The sequence below is a fragment of the Pongo abelii genome, chromosome 7, assembly GCF_028885655.2.
Source record: "Pongo abelii isolate AG06213 chromosome 7, NHGRI_mPonAbe1-v2.0_pri, whole genome shotgun sequence".
Lineage (NCBI taxonomy): Eukaryota > Metazoa > Chordata > Mammalia > Primates > Hominidae > Pongo > Pongo abelii.
In genome coordinates this window covers 43801619-43822822 of record NC_071992.2, presented here as the reverse complement: position 1 = coordinate 43822822, position 21204 = coordinate 43801619, and the positions used below count along the sequence as shown (strand labels likewise).

Genomic DNA, 21204 nt, shown 5'->3' with positions numbered 1-21204 from the left:
TTGAGAGATTAAGAGGGAGCCCAGCACTCCCGCTCAGGCTTCTTGTTTCCTCAGTGACACCTTTAACTTGTTCATTTTATTTTTGCCAATGGTAGTCAGACTGGGGAGCCTGGAGACAGTTTGTAAAGCTGTAACAGCACACCTTTCTGGAAGGCAAAAGGAAAGAAACATAATAAAACACACACTCACTAGGGCCCAGTGTTCACCTCTGTTTCTCCATCGTCAAGGGAGTAAAGGCAGGGCTACCAGGCTATGCTGGCTGGAGACAGCTGTCTTTCCTCATACCCCAGTGCAGCTCTCAGATCCCCCAAGCACAAGCAGACAGCTCCACATCAGGGCTGCTGCCTGTCTTCTGGCTGGGCTGCAGGTCCCCCAGGAAAGGACCTGAAATCTCTTCCTGAGAGCTCTGACAGTGGCTGCGTTAAAGAAGCTGCATTTTGCTCCGACAAGACCCCTTGGGAAAGTGGTATTGCCTTATCACTGTTTACAGCAATTGATATTAGCTCAGTTTCCATTCGCCTTTCTAGATAGGAATTTTGTACTAAAGATCTTGAGGTCAGTCATGATTTGTCCTAGGGAAAACTTAGGCCTCCCCAACCCTCAGAGAAGGTGTGAGGAGGCCCTGGGGTTCTCTCACCCGGGTCTGCCTGCTGGTGTTTCCCAACGTCCCCTGCTCATGGGTGACAGCATGTTGACATTCTGCGCGTGCTTCTGGCCCCTCCCTCTCAGGATACTGGAGCCCCCTTGCTCCCCATCTATTGCTATATTAGTATCTGCTCAGGAAGTGCAAGTTTAATAATAGTCTGGGTGTCTCAGGTAACCAGGATTCACCACCCTTTCAGAGCAGGCCTGATGAGAACTTAATTCCTAGGAAGAATTCTGTTCCCTTCCTTCTCTTCCATTCCCTTCCTCCTGACGTGGGCACAGCTTCCAAACCCAGGCAGAAGGCTTTCTCCAGCCAGAGCTGAACTGGAGAGGACCCTTATGAGCACTAGAAAATGATTAGGCCAGCACAGTGGCGCGTGCTTGTAATCCCAGCATTTTGGGAGGCTGAGCCGGGAAGATTGCTTGAGGCCAGGAGTTCAAGACCAGCCTGGGCAACATAGGGAGACTTTATCTCTACAAAAAATAAAGAAATTAGCCAGGTGTGCTGGTGCACGCCTGTAGTTTCAGCTATTCGGGGGAAGGGGATGTTGACGCAGGAGGATCTCTTGAGCCCAGGATTTTGAGGCTGCAGTGAGCTATAACTGCACCACTGGGGGATCACTCTGGAAGAAAGAGGGAGACCCTGTCTTGAAAGAAAGAAAGAAAGGAGAGAGAGAAAAAAAGAAAGAAAGAGAAAAAAAGAAAGAAGAAGAAAGAAAGAGAAAGAAAACAAAGAAAGGAAAGGAAGGAAGGAAGAAGGAAAGAGAGAGAGAGAGAAAAAGAGGAGGAAGGAAGGAGGGAAGGAGGCAAAGAAGGAAGGAAGGAAGGAAAGCAGGAAGGAAGGAAAGAAGGAAGGAAGGAAGGGAAATGATTGACCCAGGAAGCGGTATAGCACAATAGTTAAGAGGTATGCTACCTAGACTCAAATCCTGGCCATGCTACATATTAGCTATGTGACTTTGGACAAGTTACTTTTCTGTGACTTGGTCACTTCATCTGTAAAAAGGAGATAACAAAACACCTGCCTTGTGAGATTATTCTGAGGAGGGAGTGAATTAATTTGTGTGGCGTGTTTAAAACCTGGAGAGAGCTTTGTGAAAGTAAACTTGTTTTGTTTTGAAAGGAAGTTCAGGGACATCACATTGATTAGGCAGCAGGGATGCAGGCACAGCAGAATGTCTGCTGTGTGCAGATCCCCGAACATGCACACAGGTAGAATTAGATTAAAATGAAGCTGGAGATGAGGAGGGGAAGAGACACCAGAAGACAGCTTTGGTGGGGTGCACAATAGAAGTGCCAGCACCTCACTGGTGGCCAGGGTTTGTGGACACGGTGGAGTAGTTTTCTGTATAGGATGAGCAGGCCTCCTGGCCTCCCGATCTGGGAATGGATGAGCCTTGGAGAGGGCCAGTCATTCTGCTTCGGTTTGTCATAGCCCAGAGATGGTCAGGTTTGTATTTTGTTGCTGTTGTTTTTTGGGTCAGTATGCGCTCAGGTAAATATTTTGAATGGAACACATTGGATTCTTTGGACATGCCTCCTGCCCTGTTGCATTTGCTGGATGTACTGAGGACAGGTCATTGAATTGGAGCAGTTGGACTAGACAGATGGGCAGTAGGGGCTCAGCAGAACACGATGGTAAAGATGAGTCTCATATCCCAACAAGGGCCATTTGCTCTGTAGCTGAAATATTGCCTGGCCCCTAGGAGGTTCTCAATGAATACTCACGGAATGGATCCACGGGTGCATGCATGCACATATGACCCCTTTATAACACAATCGCTTGATTATTCAGATCAAGAGAGCAAGGACCCATATTCTGAGTGATTATTCTTTCTTTGCCCTAGCAGGATATTGGTCTTGAAATAGGATCCCAGTAAATACGTTGTGGAATTAAACTGAGTGATGTGTAGTTGCTACTGGGAGTGGCATTATCTGCAGTTCAGCTCCCAGATGCCCTGAGGATCCTGCTGAGTCCTGACTACTCTATACCTGGAGAAGAACCCCCCCCCCCCCAAAAAAAAGAAAGAAAGAAAAAGCTTTAGCAATTGCACTTGACTGCTAACTGTCTAGGTGACCTTAGCCGGTCACTTTACTTCCCTGGGCCTCAATTTTATCTTCAGTGACAAGAAGGGCTGGAACTAGATGGTTCCTTTCTAGAGACCTGTCTTGGTCTGAATAGACTGCTCAGGGACAGAGCCTGAGTGGGACCTCCTAGCATTTTTCCTCTGCCATGGATTAACTGTTTAATTGGCAGAGGCATATAGGCCTGCCCAGCCACCAGCCTGTCAGGGCTGCCTGAACACCCTCAGGCTTGAAATGGCTGAGAACGCCCTTGGGGTCAAGGACAGTGGAAAGGCATAGACTTCAGTGGGGTACCCCTGGACTGAATCACCCCAAGTATTTATCTGCAGAACTTGGGCAAGTTATTAACCTCTCAAAACCTCAGTTTCATCACCTCTAAAATGGGGATAATAATTATACCTACCCACAGGTTGTGATAAGAATTAAAAGATGTAATGCTGGTAATACATTTGTCCCAGTGGTTGGTATTATAATTTTAGTATTCTATTATGGGAACGACAGAAATGGTTTAGCTTTCCTCAATCTAGTCCATATGGGGCTTCCCTTACCCTCTATTTATGTGCTTGTCTATCATAAATTTTTTTTGTGACAGAGTCTCGCTCTGTCGCGCAGGCTGGAGTGCAGTGCCGCAATCTCGGCTCACTGCAAACTCTGCCTCCCAGGTCCAAGTGATTCTTCTGCCTCACCCTCCCAAGTAACTGGGATTACAGGCATGCACCACCACACCCGGCTATTTTTTCTATTTTTAATAGAGATGGGGTTTCACCATGTTGACCAGGCTGGTCTCTAATTCCTGGCCTCAAGTGATCCATCCGCCTCGGCCTCCCAAAGTGCTGAGATTACAGGAACCACCGCGCCCTGCCAGTTTGTCATAAATATTCTTCTTTGCTTCCTGGATTCAGTGCTTTGAACAGTCAAACAGTGTCATTAGTGGATATTGCATCTATTTTTATCCACCCATTCTCAGGTTTTCAGCCTGAATCCTATTATTGTGCCGTAAATGGTAGTTAATTGGTGGGAGAAATGTCTCTTTAATACTCTTATTTTTGGGGAATAATATAGTGTTTTTCCTAATAATTGAATCTAGACAGACTTTCTGAATCAGCAGCATAAATAGACATTTATCTGAGAGACTAAACCTTAACTGGGGGTTTTCTCTGGAAACCCAGCTCATGCCTGGAGAGCCAATAGCTTGATCTTCATTTCTGAAATATTTCCTGCCCCACAGATGCCTTGCTGAGGAACCTAGGATGTGAATGCCATGTGCTTTAGGTCAAGGGAGGCCTCGCCCTAGCAGACACTTAATGCTTTGGAGGATTCAAAAGAGATAGAAGACTTGGTCCCTGCCCCAGGAAGCAAACAGTTTGGCTGGGGAGACAAGACTTGCCTGAATTCAATACCTAGAGAAAGAGATATTTTAAGTGCATTAAAAAAAAAAAAAAAAAACAAGCTCCTGTTTTGTGGTTCCTAGATTTAAAGATGGCAAATACTGAGTGTCTATGGATAGTGTCATTCATGCAGGAAGTAGCCACCATCGAGGCCTTGAAGGGAAGAAAGATTGGAAGTAGCAAACCAGAGGGAGATGGAGCTTCAGGGCCCAGGGAGGAGGAAGGTGCAGGCCAGGAGGTAGACAGAGCATGAGAATGTCACAGAGGACAAGGGAGGTGAGAAGGGGCTCCTGCCGCCGTGGGGACAGCGAGATGAGTGTGCCTCATGAACAGGCAGCCACAGGGCTTGGACTTGAACTTGAGCTTACATCATAGGGGCCCATGTGGGACCTGAGGTTGGGGAGGGCTGGCAGGAAGTCAGGATTCGGGGAAGACCAGTGAGGCAGGGATGGAGGAGGTTGGCTGGGAGGCAGGGATGGAGGAGGTTAGCTGGGTGAGGCAGGGATGGAGGAGGTTGGCTGGGAGGCAGGGATGGAGGAGGTTGGCTGGGTGAGGCAGGGATGGAGGAGGTTGGCTGGGCGAGGCAGGGATGGAGGAGGTTGGCTGGGTGAGGCAGGGATGGAGGAGGTTGGCTGGGAGGCAGAGCGAGGAAGCAGCACTTCTGCACGCCTGGGGTTGTGGGCGGGGACTGGGAGGTGGTGTGGGGCAGCACCTGAGTATGGAGGGAGGAGCCCCTGTCTGGAAGGCTGGAGAACCCTACTGCTGACGCCCTGAGGACTCCCTGTTTCAGTGGTGAAGACGTGAAGCGCTGCTTTGGGGAGGAGGATGAGAGTTCCATTTGGTCTTCGGCTGTAGATTTGGAGTCTTCTGTGTTCAAGGGTGTTCAAGGGTGGTCATCACTAGTGTGTGCATGAGTTTCCCGTGGCTGCTGTAACAAATCACCACACACTTAGTGGCTTAACACTACGGAAATGTGTTCTCTCGCCGTCTAGAGGCTGGAGGTCTAAATTAAGGCCTCCACAGGGACACACTCCCCCCAGGGCTTCAGGACCTTCTTTCATGAGCCTCCACCTTCCAGAGGTTCCTTGCTTTCTTGTGTGTGGCTAAAGTCACTCCAGTCTCTGGCTCTGTCTTCACATAGCTTCACCTCTGTGTGTGTGCATACGTGTGTGCACATGTGTGTATATGTGTGTGTGCACACAGGTCTCTGTATGTGCATGTGTATGTGTGCGTGTGTATGTGTGCATGTGTGTGTGTATGTGTGTGTATGCATCTCTTGGTGTGCATGTGTGTGCACACGTGTGTGTGTGTGTGAATCTGTGTGTGCACGTGCATCTGTGTGTGCATGTGTGGATACACATATATGTGCATGTTTGTCTGTGTGTGTGCACGTGTGTGTCTGTGCATGTGTGTCTTCTCCTTTTCCGTCTTTTTTAAGGACACTTATTGAATTTAGGGCCAGCCTAGGTAATCTAGGGTGATCTCATCTCAAGATCCATGACTTAATTACATCTACAAAGACTTTTTTTTCAAATAAGGTCACCTTCACAGGTTCCAGGGATGAGAGTGTGGACATATCTTTTGGGAGGCACCATTCAGCCCACTGCAGCATGTTTTTTTTTAGGAGGGCATGTAGAGGAAGGAGACAAAGTGCCTGGGTGGAGAGGAAGCCACCGTGGGTCTTCTGTGGGAATGGCATCACACGCTTCTCCCATGTGTGGTTTGTCATATGACCACTCTCACCCCTTCAACTCAGCCTTGTATGCAACTATGTGCCAAACACTTTATTTCCTTTAAGCATCATGAAAAGGGGACAAGAAAGGCTTTACTCTCCCCAGCTTACAAATAAGGAAATAGAAGCTGAGGGTGTCTAAGTAACTGAGGGCACTCAGCTAGACCCAGTGGAGTGGCTCTGAGTCTAGGCCACTGGCTCCAGTGCCTGAGGACTGGGCTTTAATTATTACATTTGTCTTTGTGAGTGTATTAGCCTGTTCTCACACTGCTAATAAAGATGTACCCGAGACTGGGTAATTTATAAAGGAAAGAGGTTTAATGGACTCACAGTTCAATGTGGCTGGGGAGGCCTCACAATCATGGCAGAAGATGAAGGAAGAGCAAAGGCATGTCTTACATGGCAGCAGGCAAGAGAGTACTTGCAGGGGATCTCTTCTTTATAAAACTATCAGATCTCATGAGACTTCTTCACTATCATGAGAACAGCATGGGAAAAACCAGCCCCCATGATTCAAGTACCTCCCACCAGATCCCTCCCAGGACACGTGGGAATTATGGGAGCTACAATTCAAGATGAGATTTGGGTGGGAACACAGCCAAACCATATCAATTAGTAAACTTTATTTTATTGTCCTCAGCTCTCACCCTCTCTTGCTGTCACTCATCTTTAAAGGAAACAGATGTTCCTGGGGGCAGGGTCTGAGATGCATGGGGTGGGTGACGTAGCAGCAGCTAAGGAACAGAAGAGCTTCACTCTCATTTAAGAAATCTGGTGGGGGGCGCCTGGTGTTAAAGCTGAGACCGAGCTGGCTGCAGAGCTGGGAGGTTCGGCTCATGAATTTCTGAGCTACACTACCTGCATCTGAGTCCTGGCTGTGCCTCCTCCCTGCTGTGGGACGCTGCACAAGGCACTTCTGCTCTCTGTGCCTCAGCCCACTCATCTGTAAAATGGGACACTGCAATCCCACCTACCTCTTGGGTATTCAGAGTGAGGATAAAATGCTTATCTGTGCGTGTGCATGTGTGTGAATATATATTATAGTCATCCTTCGGTATCCGTGGGGGATTGGTTCCAGAACCCCCTATAGATACCAAAATCCACAGATCCTCAAGTTCCTCATATAAAGTGATATAGTGTTTGCATATAACCTACCCACATCGTCATATATACTTTAAATCATCTCTAGATTACTTAATTACTTATAATACCTAATGTAAGTGCTTTGTAAATAATTGTTGTACAGCATTGCTTTTCTGTATTACTGTTTTTTTTGAGACGGGAGTCTTGCTTTGTCACCAGGCTGGAGTGCAGTGGTGCAGTCTCGGCTCACTGCAACCTCCGCCTCCCGGGTTCAAGCGATTCTCCTGCCTCAGCCTCCTGAGTAGCTGGGATTACAGGCGCACGTCACCACGCCCAGCTAATCTTTGTATTTTTAGTAGAGATGGGGTTTCACCATGGTGGCCAGGATTGTCTTGGTCTCTTGACCTTGTGATCCACCTGCTTTGGCTTCCCAAAGTGCTGGGATTACAGGTTTGAGCCACCACGCCCAGCCTTCTGTTAGTATTACTTTTTATTTTAGTATTGTTATTTTAAATTTTTTTTCCTGAAAATTTTCCATCCATGGTTGGTTGAATAAATGGGCTTGACTGTATATATAAAGTGCTAATAACGGCTCTTAGCACATAGTAAGTGCTATGTGCTGTTTACTTAAAAAAAAAAAAACACAGGGCTGGGTATGGTGGCTCATGCCTGTAATCCCAGCACTTTCAGAGGCCGGGGCAGGAGGATTGCTTGAGCCCAGGAGTTCGAGACCATCCTGGGGAACATAGTGAGACCCCATCTCTAAAAAGGAAAAACAGACAAATAGAAACAAAAACACAAAACAGCTCCAAAGAGCCCACGCTTGGTTCCTTTGGTGCCTGCATTCATGACTCTTAGGGCCAGGGACCTCTGTGATATTGCGAGTTCTTCAGCAAGACTGTGGAGCCCCTGAAATCTCAGAGCAGGGAGACATCAGGCTGTGCTGTGCGCTTGCCATAGGAATGGGCTTCCCCTCAAAGACTGATTCTTCCTGAGTCCAAGCCAAGAACGTTTGCTTATAAAAATACCAAAAGGGGGCCAGGCGCGGTGGCTCACGCCTGTAATCCCAACACTTTGGGAGACCAAGGTTGAAGGATTGCTTGAGCTCAGGAGTTTGAGACCAGCCTGAGCAACATAGTGATGTCCTGTCTCTATAAAAAAATGTTTAAAAAAATAGTTGGGCATGGTGGTACACACCTGTAGTCCCAGCTACTTGGGAGGATCTCTTGAGCCCAGGAATTCAAGGCTGCAGTGAACTGCCCTTGTGCCACTGCACTCCAGCAACCTGAGTGACAGAGCAACACTCTCTTGTAACAAAACAAAACAAAAAACAAAAAACCAAAGGAAGGGAGGCCTGGGTGTGAAGGCAGTCCAACCAGGGGCTCTCAGGCTCCTGTGCACACCTGGTGTCACTGTGGGCACCAGGGTGCCACATCAGAACATGCAGGGGCCGCTGCGGGGGCCTGGGGCTTGATTGGGGTGGAGAAGTCATTAATACACCCAGGACACTCACCGCCTGTTGTTTTTCCTCACAGGCCGATGCTGCTACCAGCTTTCTGAGAGCAGCAAGATCAGGTAACTTGGACAAAGCTTTGGATCACCTGCGGAATGGGGTAGATATTAACACCTGTAACCAGGTAAGTGGGATGGAGGCAGGCCTGTTGTCTCTGAAGAGTAGCTCTTGCCTGATGCCATTTCCTGAGAGCTTTGAAACTGCCTCTATTAACCTTTTCTCAGTGGCCTCGAAACTCCCCCAGGGCTTCTGCCTGTGGAAGGCCTTAACCTTGCTGTTTCCACGCCTGCCGTGGCCCAGGGCCCCACAGAGAAGGGCTGATGCCTGAACAGTGTGGGCGAGGCCCTCACAGATCCCCTGCGGTCTCCTCGCTTAGAAGTTGCAGTCGATCCCCGCTGTTGTCTTAGAATATATGGCCTTTGAATTGGGGCAGGAGGAAGAGCCTTTGAAAGATGCTGTGTCAGTGGGGATGTTCAGTCTCCTTTGTCCACCAGCAGTCTGTGTGGGTTCTCCGCTAGCCTGAGAAGAAAGTCGGGGAATGAGGCCCCGCTTGGGTCAGGTGCTGACAAAGGCGGGTAGGCTCGGGTTGAGGATGGCGGGGCTGGTGCAGAGGCTGGCTCTCCAGGGCTCCTGAGTGACACAGCCGAGCCTTAGCTTCAGAAGGGGCTGGCGAGGAAACGAAATGTGTTTGGGTTGGGTTGGAGGGCAGAGACTCGGGCTTGGAGCCAAAGATCCAGGAACTAACTAAATAGAGAGGGAATAACCCTCCAGGAAGGGAACAGGTGTGTGGCTTGGCCTTGTGGATTGGTGACAGGTTTTGTTTGTAGATATTTGCCTGCCAATTAAGTTGTTTAGTTACACGTGCTAATTGTTTCTAATTTAGAATACATTTATCCATTGCGACTTTTTAAAAACCATCTTAGCCATTAAAAATGTGTTCTTAATTGTGGTCAAATATACAGCATAGAATTTCCTATCTTAACCATTTTTTGGCATACAGTTCAATGGGATTAAGTCCATTCATATTATCCTATAATCATCATCCGTCTCCAGAACTCTTTTCATGTTGCAAAACTGAAACTCGGTTCTCTTTAAACACTAACGCCTCATTTCCAACTACTCCCCAGCCCCTGGTGACCACCCTTCAACTTCCAGTCTCTACGAATTTTATTACTATAAGGGACCTCACAGAAGCGGAATCCTGCTATATTTGTACTTTTGAGACTGGCTTCTTTTATTTAGCATAATGCCTTCATGGTTCCTCTGTACTTTTGTGGCTTGGGTGACTTTTCCAAGCTAGCAGGGCCAGATTTTCCGAATGTTGGTTAGGTTTTCCATGGGCAACGTGCCTCTGTCCTACCCCCTCATCTACTGTTTCCCTACCCTTCCTGCCCCTGTTTAAAATGCAAAATACCATCCGGTGCAGTGGCTCATGCCTGTAATCCCAGCACTCTGGGAGGCTGAGGTGGGTGGATCACCTGAGGTCGGAGTTCGAGACCAGCCTGGCCAACGTGGAGAAACCCTGTCTCTATTAAAAATACAAAAATTAGCCGGGCATGGTTGTGCATGCCTGTAATCCTGGCTACTTGGGAGGCTGAGACAGGAGAATTGCTTGAACCCAGGAGGCGGAGGTTGCAGTGAGCCGAGATCATGCCATTGCACTCCAGCCTGGGTGACAGAGCGAGACTCCATCTCAAAAATAAAATAAAATAGAACGGGCGCGGTGGCTCACACCTGTAATCCCAGCACTTTGGGAGGCCGAGGCAGGCAGATCACGAGGTCAGAAGTTCGAGACTAGCTTGGCCAATATGGCGAAGCCCTGTCTCTACTAAAAATACTAAAATTAGCCAGGCGTGGTGGTGCGCGCCTATAGTCCCAGCTATTTGGGAAGCTGAGGCAGAAGAATCGCTAGAACCCAGGAGGCGGAGGTTGCAGTGAGCCGAGATCGTGCCACTACACTCCAGCCTGGGCAACAGAGTGAAACTCTGTCTCAAATAAATAAATAAATAAACAAAAAAAATAAATAAATAAAATGCAAAATACTACCTGCCTCCATTCCTAGGGCTAAGACCCCATTTGGATTCAGTTGGTCTTGCAGTGGCAGAAATTCACAGCTAAAAGATCAGAGAGAATGGAGCAGTATGGTATGTGATAGGAAACAGAAGTAGGTGTGTGATAAGAAGCAAAGATCCTGGCAGTGCACTTCAGAGGGAGAGTGAGGTATGTGGACCTGACTGGAATTTGCAAACTGGATGAAGGACCAGGCCCCCCGCCCCTTTTCTCATCCCTCCACCCAGAAATGCCAACATCCACATATCCACAGCCCAAAGGACATTGTGGTGGTTCTAACCAAGCATCTGCTCAGGCTGGCCTTTGCATAGCAGGTTGAAACTCAGCCCATTTTTTGATGCCAAGGGGTGGATGCAGCAAAGTCTGGAGGTAGGGTGAGAGTCTTGGTGTGAGAGTTGTTCAGGAGACAGGATCTGGGACCTTCTTAGCGCCGCACCTCCAGAAGCAGCTGCACAGGCTGCAGCTGTGTTGCCCCAGCCCCCCCATAGGCAGGGGGGTTGCTCGCTCTCTCCACCTGGGATGCATTCTTGGGCTTGCAGAGATGCACGCCTGGAGGCTTTCTTTGTTCTTACTGTGGCTGGAGAATTGCAGATGTGTTTCTCCACATTGCAGTTCTCAGCGGAGGTGAATCACACCTTCAGAGGCCTTCCAAGGGTTAAGATTCTAGCTCTCAAAGGAATCCATTCAGCTGAAATGGGGACAACTGAACGTGCGTGAGACTTGAGCCAGGGCTCATTTTCTGTGTGAAATTGGAAGATTTTGATGCCACCAGGGAATAGCTGTGTTCTGATTGGTCTCCTGTTGGAGAGGCCTTGGGTGTAACTGCCTTGTCACTCTGCCTTCTCTCCTCAGAGCACCTCTTCAGTTCGTTTTGGGCTCAGAGAGCAGCAAGCACCGAGGTATTATTTGCACTTTATTGACACCATTTCTGATTGGCTCAGCGCCAGTGACAAGTGGCTGTCAGCCCTGCTTGAGGCTGAGGGGAAGCTCCTGCCTCAGACTCAAGACTGCAGTCCCGGCTAAGCCTGGCCTCTCTCTTAAAGAGGACACTGCCGCAAGTTATGAAATGAGCGTCAGAAGGGAACGAAAGACAGGACACACCAAGTGCAAAGCCCCTTGCTGCTGGTTAATTCCCACAGCTGCCAGATGTGGCCCTGTTGGTCCCTGTCTTATGGTCTGTGGCTGAGCAGGACAGGTAGCTGCAGGTGGCTGCGCCTGGAAAGGAGCTGGTCAGGGTTCCCTGAACCTCATTCTGGTTGCACAGGGCGGTTTGGTTTGCTGTTGCAGGGAGAGTCCTGGTGGTGGGGGAGGGACTCCAGTGGCTGAACCCATGCCTGCATGAAACCCAAGAATGCACCCAGCGGGACAATCCTGCATCTGCGTAATGTGCACAGGGCCAGCCTCTTAATGCTACTAGAGCTTTCTGCTCTTTAAAACACGCATAAAAGCAAGCTCTTGTCCCGGGGTCATGGCAAGAGAATTTGCTTTCGGCTTGAATCTTCTGAGCTGATGGACTGTGGTGGCGGTAACAGGGCAAATACTTATCCTTACATAAGTAACACACTTTCAAATAGTTATGTTTTTGTGGAAAGAGTGTGTACTGTTTGCCATAATAGGAAGTAATTACTCTAAGTAGCGTGGAAAGAGGAACTCTTGGCTTACATAAGAGATGTCTGAATATTCAGGGCAGTTCCTTGTTGCATAGACTGTGTCTACTAATGTTCTATCATCATTATCATTACCATGTCTACAGGAAAGAAGAAATTTATATGTAAGAACACACACATGTGTGCATACAGGAGCCCCCTTACATGAATGCCAATTTTAAAATTTATTATTTGCACTTTAGATGCCTGTGTCCAATGTACTTCCTGTGCATCTCCACATGTATATGGAGAGCTGGGCTGAAGGGATAGAATAATTTCATTTTAAAGTCACGGTCCTTATCCGCTCTGAACTGTAGTCTATTGGCAGTGAGAGCTATTAATCAAATAATGACACAAACAGATATGCCTACCAAAAACTATGTTAGGAACCATGAATGGAAGGCAGAGAGTATATGAGAGAACTGCCCTAGAGTCAGAGGTCAGAGAAGGCTACCATGAGGAAGAGACAGCTGAGCTGAGGGAGGTGCAGGGGCAAATAAGGTAAAGCAAGGGAGAACATGCCGGTCTTAGAGAGCAGCCTGTGCAAAGTCCCAGAGGCAGGGAAAGGAGCAGAGGGTTGAAGGAAGGCCAGAGTGGGCGCAGTGCAGACAGCACGAGAGGCCAGGCGAGGTGGAGCTGGGATCGTGCTGGAGCTTACAGGTAGGGGCGACAGTCACAACACTCAGTGACAGAGACAGGGACGTAAAGATGGGAACAGGAGACACTGGGAACTATGTGTGTGGGAGGGCGGGAGGAGGGCATGGGTGGAAAAACTAACTGTTGGGTACTGTGTTCACTACCTGGGTGACAGGATCATATACCCTCCAAACCTCAGTGTCATGCAGTACATTCATGTAACAAACCTGCACAGGTACCCCCAAATCTAAACTAGAAGTTGAAATTATAAACAAATGGGACAGCGTGCCCCTGGGCCAGAGCAGTGTGTGTGCATGCATGTGTGTGCTCACCAGCTGCACCAGATGTTAACCCTGTAGTTGCTGACTGAGGGGAAGGGGTCTGGAGGAGGGGGACAGTGGCCAGAGCAGAAGGGATGGGGTACTTAAGAGCCTGCAGCAGGCCGGGCACGATGGCTCATGCCTGTAATCTCAGCACTTTGGGAGGCCAAGGTGGGCAGGTCACCTGAGGTCAAGTGTTCGAGACCAGCCTGGCCTACATGGTGGAACTATTTAGTCTCCACTAAAATAAAAAATTAGCCGGGCATGACGGCAGGCGCCTGTAATTCCAGCTACTCGGGAAGCTGAGAGGCAGGAGAATCTCTTGAACCCAGGAGGCAGAGGTTGCGGTGAGCCGAGATTGAGCCACTGCACTCCAGCTTGGGCAACAGAGCAAGACTCTGTCTCAAAAAAAAAAAAAAAAAAAAAAAAAAAAAAAAAGGAGCCTGCGGCAGTGGCCACTGACCTGGAGGAGTGGAGCGTTTCAGCATTTAACACCTGCACAGCTATATTGCTGTGTCCTGGTTGAATATCCCCCCTTGTAGAAGCCACATGAAGGATTCCAGTCTTTCTTCCGAGTATAGAGGAAAGTGAACCACAGATTCAAGCACAGGAGTGACGTGATCAGGGTTGTGCTTTAAAGGGTCTCACTGGCTACCACGTGGAAAACAGGCGGAGGGCCCAACGGTGCAGTGGGAGAGCCTGTGTGTGCCCAGCAGCGCAGGAGGGACGTGTGGGCAGCTTGGATGAGGGTCATGGCTGTGGAGATGGAGCAAAGCCAAGCAGGCTTGGGTGATGGATTGGATGGGGCGCTGAGGGGAAGGAGACTCAAGAATGACCTTCCGAGAGCTGGCTTCCACGGCAGGTAGGTGGTGGCACCATCCACTAAATGAGGGTTGCTGGGAGCAGACCGGTGTGTGGAAACACGGGGGAGGAGTCAAGAGCAGAGCTGTTCCAGATCCCGGTAAGGAGGCTCTGAGGAATCCGAGCAGAAATATATGGTAAGCAGTTGGATATTTGAGCCTGGAACTCAGATAAGAGGTCCAGCCCAAAGATAGATATTTGGAAGTCATTCAGCCTTCGAGGAAGTCGAGTGCTGGCGGGGGCTGATGAGAGCAGGGAGGAAAGGCATGTTGAATATACTCCCACTCGCCTGTGTGGGGTCATTCCACAGCACTCATTAAACACCCACTCTGTGCCAGGCCTATTCTAGGCACTGAACAAGACAGACAAAATAGTCTGCATGCTCGTGGCCTGTGCATGTTGGTGAAGGAAACAGACAATAGCTAAGAGCATGGGCACATACATGAAGTCAGCTGATGGGAGACACTGGGGAGGAGGAAGGTCAAGGTGACTATTTCGGTGGGGTGGTTGGGAGGGCTCTCTAGGGAGACGACTTTCAAGAGGCCTGGAAGAAGTAAGGGAGGGAACCATGTGGTTTCTGGGGAACAGCATTCTTGGGAGAGCAGGAAACATGTGCAAAGGCCCTGGGGCAGGAGTGAAAGTGGTTTGCTTGGGGAACAGCAAGGCTGGAGTTGAGTGATGGAAGGGAAGGTGGTAGGCAGGGGGGTGGGAGGAGTGCCTGGGGCCGGATCAAGGAGGGCTTGCATTGGTGAGGGCTTAGATTTTGCCATAAGGGCGAAGTCATTTGAAGGTGTTACACAAGAGATGCTTATGCTGATGGAGGTTTCTAAACAATTGCGCTCACTGCTGTGTGGAGGATAGACTCCGGGCACAGGGACAGGAGCAGCAAGACTGGTGAGGAGGCTGGTGCGGGGGCCAGGTGGGACCCTGGGGTGGCTTTGAATAATGGGGAGAGAGGAGAGGGAGGTGGGGAGGCCAGAGGACTTGCTGCCCAGGCTTGGAGTGTCATCACCCCAGATGTGTTGGTCTCAGCACACATTTTGCCAGCGCTCCTTACGCAGCCCGGGAATGGGTCATTCTTCCAGCTAGAGCAGCCACATAGCAATGGGTTGGTAGGTTCCATCTCAGCTCAACAGCCACTGTGAAGACAGCCTTGATCCCCATAGCCTGAAGCCATCCCTGCCTTTGTGATGTGTCAGTACCTCTCTTAAGGCTCAAGCCTAGCTGGACCTACTATGTGACTTGGTAACATCGAGCAGGTCTTCCCTCTCCTGGTGGGCTCCAAGCCGTGGTGAGGCAAAACCCATGATTGGGGACTCTGTTTCTCTACAGCGCCTGGCATAGGATGTGTCCTATGGTAGATGCTCTGGCATTTGTCTTAATAAATGGCCACGTAATTGTGCACAGACCAGTATTAGCTTCACATGCTCAGTTTCCAGAATTATTGTTAGATTAATATCAAATCAAAATTTTTTCTCATGGAGACTATAGCAATACAAAAATACTTTCTGGGATGAAGTAACTGACTATACATATTGATGAGTCAACCAAATAAAATAAAACCAGAAAAGAGCAGTGCCAGCCTGTGTCCCCTGAATTCCTACAATTGTCAGATTGACGTGGATGTTCCACTGGGGGCCATGAGCTGGAATCCCAGGGGCAAAAAGCCTCACTCTTTTACTTTTCTGTTCTATTCCAATGATGCTGACACTTGCTGGTTCATTTGGCCTTCCTGATAGGAAAGAAAGAGCTTGAGACTCCAGGAGATAATTTTCCATGAAAAGGAGAAGCCTTGCCATCCACAACTCAGCATAAGGCAGAGTTCAAAGTGAAGACTTCCCAGAGCAGCCCAGGCACTGTTGGTCCTCTTTGCCTGTCTCATTTTTCTCCATAGTGCTTGTTATTGCGTGCCTTCATATGCATTTATGTGTCTGCTTATTTTTGTCTTCACTAAATTGTAGGCACCTTAAGGGGAGAGGGCTTTGCTTTCCTCATTGCTGTGTGTCAGGATCCTGCTTAACCTATAGCACATGCTCATAAACTCAGTTGACAGACTGTATGAAAAAAAAAGCAGTGATGTTGTTTGCTGTAGCTATGAATGGTGAAAGCTTATATATTTTATACTTAGTCCACGTAGGAACTAGACTAAGCACCATCACTTTGTAAGAGCCTTGTGCAATCGTGCATACTTAGGATAATGAGCCTGCAATAAGCACGGCTCAGATGCTGGCATTAGCCCCACGGGTCGAGTATTTGGCAATATTTGCTGCAGTGTCCAGAAGCTCGACCATCTGAATGATCACAAAAGCATAAACGATTTCCAGTGCGAAAACCCAGCCCAGGAAAGCATGTGAAACCATGCCAGCTCCCTGGATGTGCCCTAAAGTTCCACATGTGCATTAGGAAGCCCTAATGTTTATCTTAAAGGTAAAGGGTTGTGGGCATTTGGAATAAATGGAGCAACTATAACAATAATTTCTGCTACAGTGTAGTATTTTCTACAGCAGCCAAATTCCAAGTCTTTTGATCAGGATTTCTTGCGCTCCGGTGATGGTGATAATTACGACCTTTCCAAGCTATAGAATCTTAGGGCTTAGTGGAGCTCATGGCATTCAATTTCCATTTTATAGCTCAGGAAACTGAGGTCTAGAAGTTACTTCTGAATATCTTATGCTGTATGACTTTGGATTTGGGGAGTTGGGCTTAAGAAGTCCAAGATGAGGCTGGGCGTGGTGGCTCACGCCTGTAATCCCAGCACTTTGGGAAGCCGAGGCGGGCAGAACACCTGAGGTCAGGAGTTCGAGACCAGCCTGACTAACATGGAGAAACCCTGTCTCTACTGAAAATACAAAATTAGCCAAGCGTTGTGGCGCATGCCCGTAATCCCAGCTACTCAGGAGGCTGAGGCAAGAGAATCACTTGAACCTGGGAGGTGGAGATTGTGGTGAGCTGAGATCGCACCATTGCACTCCAGCCTGGGCAACAAGGGAGAAACTCCATCTCAAAAAAAAAAGAAGTCCAAGATGAGGCCAGGCGCAGTAGCTCATGCCTGTAATCCCAGCACTTTGGGAGGCCGAGGCGGGTGGATCACCTGAGGTCATGAGTTTGAGACCAGCCTGACCAACATGGTGAAACTCCGTCTCTACTAAAAATAAAAAATTAGTCGGGCATGGTGGTGGGTGCCTACAATCCTAGCTGCTCGGTAGTCTGAGGCAGGAGAATCACTTGAACCTGGAAGGCGGAGGTTGCAGTGAGCTGAGATTGCACCACTGCACTCCAGCATGGGCAACAGAGCAAGACTCCGTCTCAAAAAAAAAAAAAAATGTCCAAGATGAAATTTCTCTGCTCATTCATTTATTCTGCAAACACTTGTTGACCAATTACAATGACCCATGCACCCTGCTAGAGACTAGGGCTAACCAAGATGAATAAATTCATGCCCTGTTTTCAAAGAACTCAGAGGCAGGTAAAAGGTCCAGCTTGTAGATAAAAGATTACAAATTCAGTATCGTAAGTGCCATCCTGAAGGAGTACAGGAGATGTTTTTGTCCGTGTAATCATTCATTCAACAATTTTTTTTTTTGAGATGGAGTCTTGCTCTGTCGCCCAGGTTGGAGTGCAGTGGCAGGATCTCTGCTCACTGCAAGCTCCGCCTCCCGGGTTCATGCCATTCTCCTGCCTCAGCCCCCCAAGTAGCTGGGACTACAGGCACCCGCCACCACGCCCGGCTAATTTTTTGTAGTTTTAGTAGAGATGGGGTTTCACTGTGTTAGCCAGGATGGTCTTGATCTCCTGACCTCGTGATCTGCCCGCCTCAGCCTCCCAAAGTGCTGGGATTACAGGCGTAAGCCACCGTGCCCGGCTTCATTCAACAAATATTTTTCGAGCTGTTCTAATGTTCCAAGAGCCAGCCAGTCAAAGATGAGCAGGTCCTGGGACCTGCCCTTACGTCGTTTCCGGTCTAAGGGTAGTGGCTGGCCTGCTAATGAGTCAGAGAAAGGTTGTGAAGGAAGAATACGAGTCTCCGAGTAGAGAACTGGGAAACAGGAATTGCTTTGAGAAGGAACAGACTGCAAAGGCTGGAGTGCCAAAGGGCACTGGGGCAGGGGGCAGTTCAGGGAGGTTGGGGTACATGAAATGAAAGAGGGTGAGGATGGTGGTTGATCCAGCTAAGGAGGTTAGAGCTAGATCTGTATAGATCTAGAACCTGGCACTTTTCTCTGTCGTCGTCTTTTTGTTAGGAACTATTGACAGGCATAGAAAAATGTATTAAACTACATAGTTCTCTGATCCTACCTGCACCCCCAAAACACACAGAAAGCCTTCCTAATATGATGGTGTTGTGGTATTAAAGCTTCTTTAGACTTGCTGCCTTGGTGCAGCTCTAGAATAGTGATGAGGAAGAAAGAATGTTTCACTGGAGCCCTCACCTGGGAAAGGAGTGTTCTGTGTTAAATAGTTAAACCAGATATGCAGCTAGGTGCCCCTATGCCTGGCACCTGGTACCTGCTACACCATTAATGTTGACGTCACCCTGAGAGTTAGTTAGAGCAGGTGCTTGACCAGGGAGGCTGGGGAGACTCAGAGAGGTGAAGAGTCTCAGAGCCCAGGACTGAGACGCCCAGCCCAAGCCTCTGTACTGACTCAGAGGATGGATTTGACACTGCGCAGCAAGCCTGTTATTGCTCTGGGTGATCTGCCCCAGACTGGTTTCATTTTCCCTTCCTCTGCAGCCAAGGAAGAGCTAATTGACCTGTTCAGTTACATAAAACTCTTCATTTGTAGTCACAGCAGGGACATTCCATGGAATCCTAGGGACTAGGAAAAGGGTGACTAGCACCTTCAGGAACGATCTGGAACATAGTGCAAGGAAAGCACACTCTCTAAACTCCACTTTATGGTTTCATTGCTCTAGGAATTTAGAATATGAAGACCAGATGTGATCTTCATAGTGCTTAGAGACAAAGAAAAAAGATAGATCTGTGTGTGGCAGGTTCCATGAAGGTGCATTCAATTCTGCAAACCTTATGCACCAGGCTCCATGCTAGGACCTGATTACCAAGGTGCGCAAAACACAGGATCTCAAAAAATTCAGGCCTTTGGGATAGACAGGCACAAGCGCAGATAAATGCAATTCTGTGTGATGAGGGTCTTGAGAGAGTTATCAAGGTCCGTGGGAACATGGCCAAGAAAGCAATCCACTTTTAGGGGGCTAGAAATAGGGTACGGTATGGCAAAGAGAGGGGACAGGTAAGGTCACAGGCAAAATGACACTCGGACTGGGACTTGAGGAAGATTCGCCTCTCTGGTTGTTAGAGGAAATGCTGAAAGCAGATCCCATGGTTGTGATGAGACTAGAGGAGGAATGAGAATTGGCCGCGATTGTTTGCATTCGACTGATTTCTTTGGTGTAAACCCTTTCTGTCCATTTTGACAAGCCTTGGCTCTGATTTTAACTCCCTTACATTCTGCGAAACCACTGTTAACAGTTTATATGAATCTTGGCATATTATTTTTTCTGTACATGCAAAACACATAGCTTAACTGTTTTCTGCAAGCTGTTACGTTGTCTTATTCTTGGAATTATGGAATTCAGAGGAAACTAGAAGCTCAGAGCAGTTTTGTCATTGCAAAGCAGCATAAATTGAAGCCTGGGAGGTCATAGATAAGGACAGTTTAGAAGTCCAGGGTTCTTTTCTCCTGACCCCACTGCCCTTCTTCTAAAGGTCTGGAAGGTCTGGTTCTTTTTTTTTTTTTTTTTAAGAATACTAAGATCTCGGGCATAGACACTCTTTCTAGTCCATAGGAGATATTCTTAGCTGCTGAGCTGCATTTCAGAGTCCCATTCTCTCATTAACTCGAGCTCACACTTCCTCCTCCATCTTCCCAAGGGCCCATCAGCCTCTGCAGTTGATTTGCTGCTGAGCTATAGGATTTCTCAAAGCACAGGGCTGCTGCGAGTTCTGTACAATCAGAATAGAAAGAAGGTGAGCTGAGGTTGACTCACTTCCTTGCAGAGCTCTAAAATCGTTGTGCATTCCTTTTTCTTAAGGTAATGAAAAGGATTAGAGTGTTTTTCCTCCTCATGAGTATCCAGCAAACTGTGAATCCTAAGTGCTACCTGGGCAGGAGGGCTAAAGTTAGATTGCAACAAAGCAAACAGAGAAAATGCTCAGAGCCGGTTGCCTCCCTTTCCATCTGCGCCACCTCTCTCTGAGTTTGTGCTGTCCTCTCAGTTTCTTCTCTTATTCTGTCTTTCCTGTCCCTAGGCAAGAGACAGATTTGCAAAGGAGATCAGGTGTGATTTTCCACTAGGGTTACGGCAGTTGCTTCAGCTCTGCCTGGCTTCTGATTCATTATATTCCAAGATCATATATTTTTAGCAGACCTTTCCCACCAAGCAGTCTCTGGGGAGCCATAAACTATCTGGGTTAGAAAGAGGCTGCAGGTGGTATGGCCCCGCAGAACGAGAGGCCTGCCCTCCAGAAGTGGTCTCCCCCATCAGCGGGTTTCCCTGTGGGCTGAGGGCTATTCTCTTAGCGTGTTTGATTGCACTCTGGGGTTTCCATCCTGGAATAATATCAGAACTCCAGTAAAGGTCGTGCCTCACGGGTCCTTTACAAATAGGACGGATGCCCAGCCACTCAGAAGGCTGAGGCGGGAGGATGGCTTGAGCCCAGGAGTTCAAGACCAGCCTGAGCAATATAGTGAGACCTTGTCCTACAGAATAAATAAATAATTTAAAAGTTAAACATTAAGAAACAAATTAGCCAGGCATGGCCCTGCACCTGTAGTCCCAGCTACTCAGGAGGATCACCTGAGCCCAGGAGTTCGAGGTTGTGGTGAGCTGTGATCTCCCATGTGAATAGCCATAGTACTCCAGCCTGGGCAACGTAGCAAGACCCCATCTCCAAAAGAAAGAAAGGAAAAACAAGGACAGATAAATGTAATTATAACTTCATACTGGCTGTGATTCCCAAAATGTGTAGAAGCCCCAGCGGGCCACCTGTCCCCTACTTAGACCCCAGAATTACCCCCACAACATCACTCCTCTCCTCCAGCAGCCTCTGCAGCTCACCACCACTCCTCCTTACCTCCCATTAAAAAATTGTTTAGTAGTTCCAAATCTATAGAAAAGTTACAAGAACATACAGAGAATCCCGCATCTCCCGTGTCTGCATTATCTATGCCCGTTTTTCTACACTTCCTGTCCCTGTTCATCTGT

The 21204-nt window shown here is 48.3% G+C and overlaps 1 protein-coding gene across 14 annotated transcripts in view; it reads left to right on the top strand.

The window, feature by feature from the left end:
• The window catches only part of ANK1 (ankyrin 1), a 241711-nt gene that overhangs the window by 129582 nt on the left and 90925 nt on the right, over positions 1-21204 (top strand). For all 14 annotated transcript variants that reach the window (XM_054561512.2, XM_063726626.1, XM_054561514.2 and 11 more), the window contains exon 2: positions 8469-8570. In XM_054561512.2, coding sequence (XP_054417487.2) covers positions 8469-8570 — 102 coding nt within the window. The remainder of the gene's footprint in view (positions 1-8468; positions 8571-21204) is intronic.